General features: G+C 36.4%; 1 protein-coding gene across 1 annotated transcript; it reads left to right on the top strand.

Annotated features, from left to right (window-relative positions):
* Positions 1–6,989: 6,989 nt before the first annotated feature.
* On the top strand, positions 6,990–12,051 carry LOC131314854 (proteasome subunit beta type-4-like). Its single transcript, XM_058343751.1, has 7 exons — positions 6,990–7,106; positions 7,228–7,295; positions 8,122–8,198; positions 8,967–9,096; positions 9,269–9,428; positions 9,517–9,702; positions 11,552–12,051. Exons 1-7 carry the CDS (start codon positions 7,101–7,103, stop codon positions 11,663–11,665), a joined length of 741 nt encoding a protein of 246 aa, XP_058199734.1. The 5' UTR covers positions 6,990–7,100; the 3' UTR covers positions 11,666–12,051.
* The last annotated feature ends 1,028 nt before the right edge of the window (positions 12,052–13,079 follow it).

The following is a 13,079-nucleotide window of genomic DNA, read 5'->3' as shown; positions in this document are numbered from 1 at the left end:
ATCACATAATTGACTTATGCTAAGAAGATTGTGTTTTAAACCATTAACAAGTAAAACATCTTCAATAATAGGAGAATTACCTATATTGCCGATTCCTATGATTTTACCTTTGTTGTTGTCTCCAAATGTGACATGTCCACCATCTTTAGACGAAAGAGAATTGAAAGCCCTCTTGTCACCGGTCATGTGTCTTGAACATCCACTATCAAGGTACCAACTTCCTTCCTTGAGAGAACTTTTGAAGCATACCTACAATAGCACATCAATTCTTGACTTTTGGTACCCAAATCATCTTGGGTCCTTGAAGGTTAGCATTGATACGGTTCTTAGGAACCCAAACCTTTTTTGCATTAGAAGATGAGTATCCTTTCATAGGACATGTAGGAGAAATATGACCAATTTTACCACAATAATGACATGTCAATTTAGAATGGTTAGAAGGAGGAACATCTTTTCCAAAAAGATTTTTGTGTTGAGTGGGATTATAACCAATTCCGGCCTTGTGAAAAGAAACCATTTGTTTTCCAAGAAGAATGTCTAAACTTTCTTTTCCATTAGTGAGTTTTGAAAGAGAATTAGTTAAATCATCAATTTGTTTTTCTAAAGGTTCGTTTTTGGAAGTATCCTTCAAATACTCTTTTTCTTTTGCCAAAGAGGTTCTTAAACTTTCATTTTCTTCCTCCAAAATATCTTTCTCTTCAATTAAATCATCCATTTCTAGTGAGAGATCTTTAGCAACCTTTTTAAGAAATTTGTTTTTAGAAACAACTTTTTCAAATTCTACTTTCAACTCTTTATAGGCAATAAACAATTCATCAAAGGAATAGGATGAGTCGAGATCTACCTCGTTTTCTTCGATGGCCATGAAACACAAGTTAGCGACCTCTTGTTGCTCATCGTCCTCATCGGAGCTACTATCGTCACTATTGTCCCATGTGGCCATCATAGCTCTCCTTTTGTCCTTCTTTGAATATTTTTTGGCATATGGACATTCACTTTTGATGTGGCCGGGCTTCTTGCACTCGTAGCAAATGATTGGATCCTTTTTGCTACTTTCTTCTTTGCCTCCATCTTTTCTTGAAAATCCTCTACCTTTGCGAGATGCTCTATTTTTGAGGAGTTTCTTGAACGTTTTTGTGATGAGCGCCATTTCATCATCCTCACTTTCGTTGCTTGAATCCTCCTTGCTTTTTGATTTGCTTGTTGTACTTTTGAAGGCAAGATCCTTAACTTTCTTCTCTTTTTCACCCTTGAGGTTGTGATGCATTTCCTCCGTCATGAGAGATCCCATGAGCTTGTCCATCGTGTATTTTGAGAAATCTTTGGATTGTAGGATGATGGAGGTGGTAGTGTCCCAATTGGTTGGCATGGAACGGAGCACCTTCCTTGTCATTTCGGATTGACTGTAAATCTTTCCAAGAGCTTTTAAACCGTTAGTAATACTAGCAAATCTAGCAAACATTTGAGATATAGATTCATCCGGTTTCATTTTGAAGAGCTCATAGCTATGCACAAGAATATCAATTTTGGACTCCTTAACTTGACTATCTCCTTCATGTGACATTTCTAACTTATCCCATATTTCTTTAGCCGATTCACATGCGGAAACACAATCATATTCATTGGGAGTAATAGCACAAAAAAGAAGGTTCATAGCTCTATAGTTCTTTTCTATTGAAGCCTTTTCCAAATGACTCCACTCATAATCTGGTTTAGGCATAGTCTCTTCTCCAACTTTCTTAGTAGGAATAATGGGACCATTTTTGATAATTTTCCATAGATCATAATCCGTGGATTGAATAAAGATCATCATTCTATTTTTCCAATGAGAGTAATTTTCTCCGGTGAACAAGGGAGGTCTATTGGACGATTGACCTTCGATACAAGAAACATTACTAGTGGTTGCCATGGATCTTAACTCTTAGATGGTTAAATCTACAAACAAGAGCCGAGGCTCTGATACCAATTGTTACCCAAATTATGCAACCTAGAGGGGGGGGGGGGGGGTGAATAGGATTGCTAGTAATAATTACCAATAAAAATTTATCTCTAACAATATATGCAAACAATAAGTATGCAATCAAAATAGAGAGATAGAGAGATAGAACCCGTTTATAGTGGTTCGGTCCGGATTTGTCCACGGTCCGGCCCTACTCCACTTCTCCTCAAGCAATTACTTGAAGGTTAGACTAATCTTTAAAAGATTACAACTTGTAAGTCTTGCGGGTGCTTACAAGAACCGAATGCCTCTAGCTTTCCCGAGGAGCTAGCACAACCGCAAGAATTTTCTCCGAAAACTTCTCAAAAACAATAACACCCAAATTCCAACCCGAATTTGGTCTTCTAAGCTTTCAAGTGTTTGACTCAAACACTCACTTAGGAAATACAAGTATGTGAAGAAGGTATGAAAATTATCGCTCACGACTTGTACAAATTTTCTCTCAAGAATAATATGAAAGTGGAAGAACAATGAGAATTTTTGGCTTTGATCTTTTGAGAATTTGCTCTTGCAATAATATGGAATGTTGTAGCTTGTGTGTGTACTCATTAATGAGTTCTTGATGCCTTATATAGCCATCCATATGCTTCCTAGCCGTTGGAAACTAGCCGTTGGAACTAGCCGTTGGAAACTAACCGTTGGAAACTAGCCGTTGGAAACTAGCCGTTGGAAACTAGCCGTTTGATAGAGTGGTCATCCGGGTGGTCGTCCGGTTGTCACAGCTTTCTGTTCAGACAGCCGGCTTGTCAGCCGGTTCGTCAACCTGTGGCTCACAATTTCATCTAAATAAACCGTTAAAGCATGTATTGAGCTCAATAAAGTCTTTGTAAATATAAATCATGAATCCAAGAGACTTTATGCTATATTTCAAGGTCACGAAAATATTTAATTCGGGAATCGACTTTTCGATAATTTTGTATTTGCCGAATAAAAATATCATTGAATTAATCATCAAAATAATTAATAGAGATGCATATAAATTTTCACAAATTATAATGCATACATTTTTCAACACCATTTTTGATGAACAATATTATTAATAATATTTAGGTAGGTTGAGCCAGCTTCTTGGCTAGTGTCACCTTTTTCCAAAATTTCTATTCTTTGATTCATATTATAAAGCTCTTGAGTAGCTTTGTCTTGAAATAATTTTAACAATTTTATTTATGTTTTTAAGGTGTTTATTTCACCCTTAAGATCCGGAATTGTCACAAGTTTATGGTTGTCAACCTGTTCTAAACGATCTAAAACATTTTTTAGACTATAAGTCTCATTGGGGATTTGGGGTTTATTATCATTTCTTCGTCTTCCTTAATAGAAGAGACACATGTTTCAATAATCTTCATTTTAAGTTGAGGATCTTCAATTTGATCAATTATTTTAAGCCAATCTTTTTGTTGGTCAGAAAGAACATTAATACTAAGACCATTCATTTCTACAATTGCTTTCCAATAATTATTAGAAGTTGAACATTCTAAATTATTACAATGACAATTATTAGGTACCTCCTCTTCTTCAGAACTAGACGAGGTATTGTCATCATCAGATACTTCATTAATCTGATTCTCTGAATCTTCTTCTGATTCAGAGTCACTCAAGTTTATCATTAATTTAAAGAGGAGTTGTTTTAACTCTTCGTCAATTTGAAGCTCATTTACCTTTTTCTTAGTCTTACATTTATTAGCATAATGCCCTATTTTGCCACATTTAAAACATTTTGCTGTGACCTTTTTATTAGATTTATTAGTTTTCTTCTTAGTTGAAGACCCTTCTTCTTTAGAACCAGATTGTTCTAATTTCTTTTTCTTAGAAGATTTCTTTCTAGAGTATTTATTTGTTGTGGTAGTTTTACCCTTTTTTTTTTATAATTCTTTGGGTATATAACCATATCATACCCAAATTGATCACAAAACTGGCCTAATTCTTGTTTAGCAGTTAAATGTTGTTTTTTCAATTGATTATGTAATTTTATATCATTACACAAAGTTATTCCTTCTTGGTTATTATGGCAACTAATTGTCCATAAGTATAATTATCATAAATAATTGTTAAGCCATTATTTTGATTCCTTAGCTTTTTCCTAATTTTTTCAGCAAAAAAAATGAGGTAAACCATCAATAAATTTGGACTTCTAATGCTCACTATTAGCATCATGGCTTTGCATTACTTTTCCTAGAAAGACATCCTTGTACCAACGAAAATGAGTTAGCGTTGGACACTTCAAATTTTGAAGCAATTCTCTACTTCTTTCTAGTTAGTTATCCCATTTACCAATAAAATGGAGTATAATTGTTTGAACAAGTGTATAAATAGCATCCTGTTGTGGTTGACCATTGTCACCTATTTTAACAGCATTTAGTATTTTTGAATGTTGGGTTGCACTTAAGACATTATCCCACCATTCTTTGATTATTCCTGCGAAACCAGCTGTTATCCAACCAGCTATATCCCTATTAGTATTTTTACTCTGATTACAACTGGTACTATACATCATCATTTGATGTACTACTGCAAAGATTTGGTACTCAGTCATCCCATCTATATTCCATTCATAGATAGAATTACCACTATAAGCCATTTGTCGTTGGAAACCATTTTCCTCATACAACATATCCTGGGGAGTTGGCCTAGGATAATAATATCTTTTAGCCCCACCATAAGGGAATTTGGTAGGATATTGGATTTTATTAACAGTCTCATTTTAAGATTGAAAAAAAGAATTTTCCATTTCTAAAATTTCTTGATTGCTAATTTCTAGGTCTAATTCCTCAGAAATTGTATTAATAGAAAAACTCTTCAATCGTTTATCTATTTCCTCCAATACTTCAGAATTCTATGAAGAATTAGCTAATTTAAAACCAGTAATTGAAACAGGAGGTCTAATATTTGTAGGGGAGGTTTTGGATTCATGTTCCTGTTTTTAGGTTTGAGATTATTAATCTCTTCACAGACCTAAGTCACTTGTTCTTCAATACGAACTAATTGGGATCCAATAGTACCAAGATGTAAATTAGTGTAATTATTTTGTTTATAAATTTTCTCATAACTATCTCTTTCTTTTGTAGGTTTAATGAAGACTACAGTTTCTAAGGAAAAATTAGGACCAGTGCTCTCTTCTAATTTTAAAGGAGCAATTAGGGGATGGACTCTAATAACAGTTTCAGTCATTAATTTTCAATTCTTACGATAATCTTCCATAACATTTATGGTTTGATCTAATTCTGTGTAATATTTACCATAAAACCATTGGGCAAATGGAATAATCTTTCTTGAATATATTCTATCCAATCATAAAATTCTTTTTGAAAATATGTAATTGATTTTCATCATATTTTGAAAAATACCATTTCCTAAATTCTTGGTATTTAGGTTGCTGAAATTCTTGATTTATTTCTTTCCTGATTTCAGGAGTACAAATCTTAATTGTTTCCATTAAGAGTAAAATTCATTTCACTAGCTGTAGGAGATTCCCTAGGTCCAGCACTACTATAAACTCCATGCTGAATTTGATTTTTAGATATTCTTATTCCTACAATATTGATATCCTCAAGGGGTTGTTGAGGTTCAGGAATTTTAGATGTAGAGTGCCTACTAGTTGTAGGAACACTTACTCTGTAAGGTATTTGGGTTGCAGAAAACTACTTCTAGTGCTCCTACTTCTAGGGTAACTATTTAGCAAAGAACTTCTGAAATTTACGGAGACAATTCCATCACTGTCTTGAACTGTTTGTTCAATTTGATTAACAATGGGTCTGGGTGGAACCGTATTATTTATAACCCAGTTCTCTGGGAATGTAATTTCCTCCCAATTTATCAACCTATTGGTTGCAATATTGGATGTTAACATATTGGTTTCTACCAGGACAGTTTGGTCTGTAGGTTGTAATTGACAAACCCTTGGATTAACAGTATTCATGATTTTATAGTAAATTCTATAAACCACTGCTATTACTTCAAATTCAAGTAAGAAATCATAGCCTCTAATCTAGATTCTACAATTTAGAACTTCACCTATGTTTCTATCTATTAATGATAGAGTTAAATTAGGATAAGCATTAAAATAAACAGGACCATGACATAAACTGGTCTCAATAGCCCCCATGATTGAGGACCTCCAATTATTACACCTACCATCTCGTAAAGTAACTTGAAGGCAAGTGTCCATTCCTTAATGGTTTAAGGGCTATCCGCACTAAACCAATATGAACATATTTATAATTACGCATGTGAGCAATTAGATCACTACGATTCATAAGATTTATTATCTTATCATTAAGCTCTAGGCTTTCTGTTCTTTCTGTGGTTTTTATTGCCATGCTACTTCTGAATTCAAACATACCATGCCTATATATAGTAGAAGGGCACACTGGAGGGATAGTCCAGTGATTCAATTGTTCTTGCACATTGACATATTCCACTAATTCAGTGTTTTTAATTCTATCATTATCATATCCAAATAATCTTCTCATTGAGATATAATTATTGTGTTAGTGCTCATATAGATTATTCTTTCATGAATTTGCTTTTTTTTAAAAAATGAAATACAACATTTTGGATAGCACGTCTGTCAACGATTTACCGAAGCAAGGCCAAATTACCCTTCCCAGGTCCTCATGGCGGGACAAATCCGAACGCGACTTGGGTGACGTCCCACTACCTAAAATGTTTTCTTACATTTAAAATTTTTGTTTTAATTTTAGTTTCCCTCATCAACACGAATAGAAAAAGTCAAAACTAACGTCAAAAATTAATAAAAACTATAAAAAATAAAAGTAAGACCAAAAATATAATTTAGCCTAACCTACTCCTAAAAATACAGCATTACACCCATAAAACCAATAACGTGGGTCCGGGTATTTTTGCATCCGTACCCGTTATTATTGGGGGCCCTAGCTAAAAAAGCCCATTCTAATATCGTACTTGGCCCAACTTCACGGGTCGACCGGTTGCGGCTCGGCCCATCGTAGCCTTGGGTTTTCTTGGCAAAGAGGAAAGAAATTCCGTTCCCAATAACTTGTTCAAATTCCAGATTTTGACCTAACTTGGCTTTGATCCCTTTCTTCTCCAACCCAAATTTCATCGACCCTATCAAACCCTCAGAATGAATGTAAGTTCTTTAGAGCTCCTATTCCCCCTGTAATCTCGATTATTTCTGATCCATACGTAGATTACATTCTTTGTTGTATGTATATTCAGTTGTTTTTTTTTTGCTCGGAATGTATATTCAGTTGTTGGTGGACTCTAATCAAGCTAGAAGCAACTCACTCATCTCTGAAGCAGCATCAGAGAGAACACTGTATGTCCTCTCTCTCTCTCTCTCCGTATATATCCTCGATAGGATCCATCAAAATGCCATAGAAATTAAGGCTACTTGTAGTAAATCAGCAATGCAGTTGTATTTTTATAATTACTGCAAATTGCAATGGCATTGGATTGCTGATGAAGGAGATTTCTATGAACTTAAACTGAATTTTCTGAAGTGGGATTTTTAATGAATAACTACCACCATTTAATGATTGCACCGTGTTCAGTGGGGAAGGGTGGGGTAAGGGACTAGTACTTGTGCACCCTTGGCCATCCCTACGTTATGGCTTGGATAATCTGGTCTGGTAGGTTATTGTAGCGGTGGCATATACGAGTGGAGGAAGGTAAATAGATAAACGTAATAGGGGAAATCATCCCACCCATGAAACGTGACTTAAGTTTTTGGATTAACCCGTTTACAATTTTGTAGATTGTTTGTTAATGAATAACAACGGGAGCTCGTGCAACCAAATAGGTTTTAGTGTTTTTTTTTTTTTTTTTAAGGCCCTGCCGAGTAGTTATTTGTAATGGGGTACTAGTACTGAAGTATGAGGGTTTATTCTGGTAGATTGGTGGAGGGAAGTACCAGATATATCTGCATCTCATGGTGTTATCGATCAATTGATCATTTGAGTCATCCCACCACAAATGTATGTCTTTTATTTGTACAACAGGTGCCTACCCTTGTGTATTTGTAGATGATATGCCCATTGGACACTTACATTTAGGAGTGTTAGTTTGTTATGTAGATACTATTTTCTTGGGTTATAATATTGACTGTTGAATGTCCAATCATTGATGGATAATTGCTGGTGCAGATATCCATATGTGACTGGTACGTCTGTAATTGGCATCAAATACAAGGATGGTATTCTCATGATGGCTGATATGGGAGGTAGCCTCTTGACCTGTGTATTCCTGTATTTGCAAGATCTTATTTGCCCTTTTCTATTAAATTGAGTTGATTTTTCTTTCGATATCGTTTATCAGCATTATATGGAACATGATTATAAGGAAGCGTGTTTGGGCTATGATCTCTCTTTGTTTGATGAGGGTGATTTGGCCTGAAAGGAATTCGAGATGCTTTGAAGGGGTTGAAAAGCCTTTATTTAAAATCAATTTTTTTTTTTTTGTTGAATAGCTTGTATAGTTGGGACAAGAGTAATTGTTTTCTGTCTCTTGACCAATTTTTAGACTGGTTTGAGCTTTTTCAGTCACATTGGAGTGCAAGTGTATAGGGCCTTTTTGTCTTGTGGCATTTTGGTGTATACGGGCAGCATTTCCTTAATGCCTTTTTGGTAATATAATCTTTTACTCATCAAGAAAAAATTATAGTGCAAATGGTAAATGAATGAATTACGAGTGTTGGACATTTGATGCTTGGGTGAAGAATTATGGTCCGACATGAGTGGTTGAAAATGCCCCCAGCAAGCAATAAGCATATATAGTTCAAGTTTATCATGCTACGCCGGAATGCTTAATTTACCTTGTAAGCACCATTTGCCCTTGAAAGTACAAGAAGTGTACAAAGAAATATGAAATATTGCCATATTGCCATTGTCATTTGCCACAATTTACCCGCCTATGGTGGCCAAAGGATGTATGAATATTATTATCACGGTGAACTTCGTTAATGATGTTTTTTCTTATTCTCCATGTACAGGTTCCTATGGGTCAACCCTGCGTTACAAGAGCATGGAGCGATTGAAGCCTGTTGGGAAACACTCTCTCCTAGGTGCAAGTGGAGAAATTAGTGACTTCCAGGAGATTTTGCGCTACCTTGATGAGCTAATGTAAGCATCAGGAATTATAAAAGACTTAGCACGGACTAAATTGGTTGATCCTTTTGTTTTTCTTAATTATTGTCAGTTATCCATTTGGTTATTACTATGCTAGGATGTTGGTCCTTCCCGTGTTGGATTAGGCCCTTTCTGACTTTTTCTTGTGATTGCGTCATTTGGGCAGCTTGTACGACAATATGTGGGATGATGGGAATTCCATGGGACCTAAAGAAGTGCATAACTATTTGACTAGGGTGATGTACAATCGTCGCAACAAGTTTAACCCATTATGGAATTCGCTTGTACTTGGTGGAGTAAAGAATGGACAGAAGTATCTTGGAATGGTAAATGTAATTTTCATTATCCTCATGCTTAAGGATAACTTTGTGACTTTGAGGATGTGAGTAATTTGTTTTGCTAAATGTGAATCAGGTTAGTATGATTGGCGTTCACTTCGAGGACAATCATGTGGCAACTGGATTTGGAAATCACCTTGCGAGGCCAATCCTCCGCGATGAATGGCATGAGAACTTGAGTTTTGAAGACGGTGTTAGGTTACTGGAGAAATGCATGCGGGTACTTCTCTACCGTGATAGATCAGCTGTCAACAAGCTTCAGGTATGCGCCCCCCCCCTCCCCCCCTCTCTCTCTCTCTCTCTCTCTCTCTCAATGAATAGCTTCTTGTTACCTATGTGGTCCTCCCTTTAGCATATCATGGTTTTTCATTTCAACAACTTGAAGCTTGGCATCTTACCATATTTTCTCTTATTTGAAAGGTTCTTGAGATTTTAATCTAAATATTACTTTTTGTGTGGTTGCTTAATTTCTAAAATTGAATGGATTATGTTTTTTGTTTTCTTGTGGTTGCTTAATATCAGAAAAACTAAATGCTAATCTTTAATCAACTGATACCACGATCACCATTTCCTAGAAATTAATAAGGTTTCTCATCAATTCTGATTTTGGTGTATGTTTCCTGCATTGAAGAATGTGTGAGGGTGCTAGCAGTGTGCACGGGTCGGGTTGGATTTGGAACTAACCCGTCATCTGACCCAAATGCTTCAGGGGGGTTTTAGAAGCTCTTACCTCTTGATTCTGAAAGACCTATGCGTTAGACACGGTGACAAGGGAAACCTGATAAAATGATAAGGCTAACTTGTCAAACAAAGAATAAGATGTAATATGGAAGTCCAATGGTATAACAACACTCGTGCAAGTGTAGATGTATGTGTACTTTTACAGTTCGGTCGGATCGGGTTCTACGAAAAATGTCTCTCTGAACTGAAGTCTGCCTACGAAACCGAAATAGAAGAAATTTCCGTGACCAACCAAAGAGTCCAGCGAAACCGTCTATTTATGCTTTTTCTGGATTGAGTCGGACGAGTTGATCGGTTAACTCGGGTTTCGGCACACCCCTAGAGGGTGCTAAAAACTAAGAGCATCTCCAAGGGACGAAAGCAAAATTCTACGTCAAATATGTACTTTGGTGACCCATGTGGCGAGTTGAAAAGTTATATGATGTAAGTGCACTCCAAGGGGCTCTTCAAATATAAATATGTTATTCTTTCTTTAACTCTTAAGGGACCCACTATGCCAAAGCAATCAATTAATTCACCAATTAAAAGTAGTACAATTGATGAGTTGGCAATTTGATTTCTCACTCTTCAAACTGGGAGAGAGAGAGGGTAGCAAGTTTGCTTCTTCCTTTGGAGGGTGTTTTGATGACATTGCTCTTCAAGTTTTGTTCTGCTTTTGCTACCTCCTTTGGAGATGCGTTTTGGTGTAGCAAGTTTGCTTCTTCCTTTGGAGGGTGTTTTGATGACATTGCTCTTCAAATTTTGTTTTGTTTTGCTCTTGCTACCTCCTTGGGAGATGATCTAAGAATCACTTTGTTTTTGCCATCTAGTCTGCTTGGAAGTTTAATCTAAGTACTGTAAGATTTAGAAGAACACGTACAGACTTTTTCCCATGTATTTTCATATATTCATCAACATTGATGAAAACTTTATCTGTTGCGACACCATCATTTTTCTAGTGAAGCCCTCTGGTATCAATTCAGAATTTGTTCTTCATCATGTTTCACTTTTGCTGTTCTAATAGGCTTCTATGAGAATAAATTCTAGTGTTTGCAGGCCTTAAGGCCTAAGCTTAGACATGGGTTCTCAAGCATCTCCTGAACTGGATTTATGGCATGTATCATACTATTATGCAGTGCATGAACAGCAGGACCTTCAATGATATGCTAATTTTAGAAATTTGATCAGGATACTGCGTTACAAAAGAAAAAGTGATATATTGTGCTCAAGTTGTTAATAGATTTCTTTTTCATGCCAGTGGTTTTTTCTTGCAAGAATCAATCGTCTGTGTTGTACCGTTGACCTTGTTATGACTAACTGGACCAACTAACTTGATATGGAATCAATTTGAACATTATGTCTGGCATGGTTTATATCTCTGGAAATTGCAGATAGCGAAAATCACAGAAGAGGGCATGACAATTTCGCAGCCCTATGCATTGAAAACTTCCTGGAATTTGGCTGCGTTTCAGAATCCAACTGCGGGTGCTGAAGGATCTTGGTAGAGCTGATGTGGCTTGGATATCAAAATTCATCAGCGCCTTGGATTGCCGAATTTATAAGCTGGCGCATCTTTATTTTATGCCTATCTGTAATGGGGTGCTGAAAATCTGGAATGGCCAGCAAAACAAACATTTCTTTGCTTCCTTTGAATGGTTTCGAGAACGTTGTTGATTTAACATTTTTATTGTATGTGATTGTGAGGGGGGTGTCAATATCTAGCAGTTGATTTACTATATATGATGCAATTGTTGCACAAAAGTTGTTGCCTCCTGGATTTGACCCTCAAATAGCAAATGCAGGATTATGAAGTGGGAATCTTCTTTTACTCTGTAATCTTAGAATCAGCTGCTTATGTATCTTTCTGCTTCCAAGGGAGCCGCTTTCTTGACCTGACTTGTTTTTCAATTTTTGAAACGCGTAGGATAGTTTTCCCCTTTCTTTGGATGCAGTTGAGACCACCTTGGTCCTTCTGTGACGATGATTTTCTTGACCTCAAATTCCCTAGCTCCTGATTTGGTTAATTTAGAGCATGAAAAGAAAAACCTAAAATTGCTCAGCCTTGGTCTCACGGAACAAACTCAGTTACTTTCGGCATGCAGTATATCAATTTCATGAAGTCAAGTGTTTAAAAGGGCTGGTCCTAAATTAGTGCTCCTGTTAATCATGATACTAGCTACAACTGCTGTGTGAAAATTTCTGCTACTCAGCTACAACTGCTAGCAGTGACGATAATCAGGATTGATCTATCATAGATAGCAGCAAATTTTCAGAGTGATTACTCTCTCTCTCTCTCTCTCTCTCTCTCTCTCTATTTGGCATGATGATGAACTTCTGCTTCTGTATTTTTTTTTTCTATTGTACATATTGAAATTTCACCGAATGGCACTTACAAGGATTTCAACATGATACAATGGTCAAAATCTACATAGCCAATCTAAACATTTGAGGTAATGCCATGAAAAACATAATGGAATGCCTTTCAACAAGCGTGCTCTTTAGTTCTTATTCTTTCATACTTTCATTTGATTTGCTTCTGCCCCGCAGTTTGACCCAAATTATAAACTGTGATCCTCAAGTCAAGTTCAGCCCCCTCCGGCCTTAAACCCTGCCCATGAATCGCCAAACCTTTCACAAGAGCGCGCACACTATATTTAAAGCCAGAAAAGTAGAACTTAATTTAGTCTGAAGAGCAGTGTAAAGGGGGGAAGAAAACACCAACCTGATAAGGAGAAAATGTTCTCCCGTACACGTTTGCATTTCAAGATGGGCTTTTATGGCACTTGGCAAAGGTTTCCTATGTGGGAGAGAAGATGCTGGCGAACCACCCAAATCAGATGCACGTAACCGACAGCATGGGGAGCCGACAGCACCATCTCTCCTGTGTAGCTAACCTTTCTATGCATACTTCTTGTGAAA

Source organism: Rhododendron vialii, chromosome 13a (genome assembly GCF_030253575.1).
Source record: "Rhododendron vialii isolate Sample 1 chromosome 13a, ASM3025357v1".
Lineage (NCBI taxonomy): Eukaryota > Viridiplantae > Streptophyta > Magnoliopsida > Ericales > Ericaceae > Rhododendron > Rhododendron vialii.
Note: the sequence above shows the minus strand (reverse complement) of the source record. Positions and strands in the feature narration are given on the sequence as shown.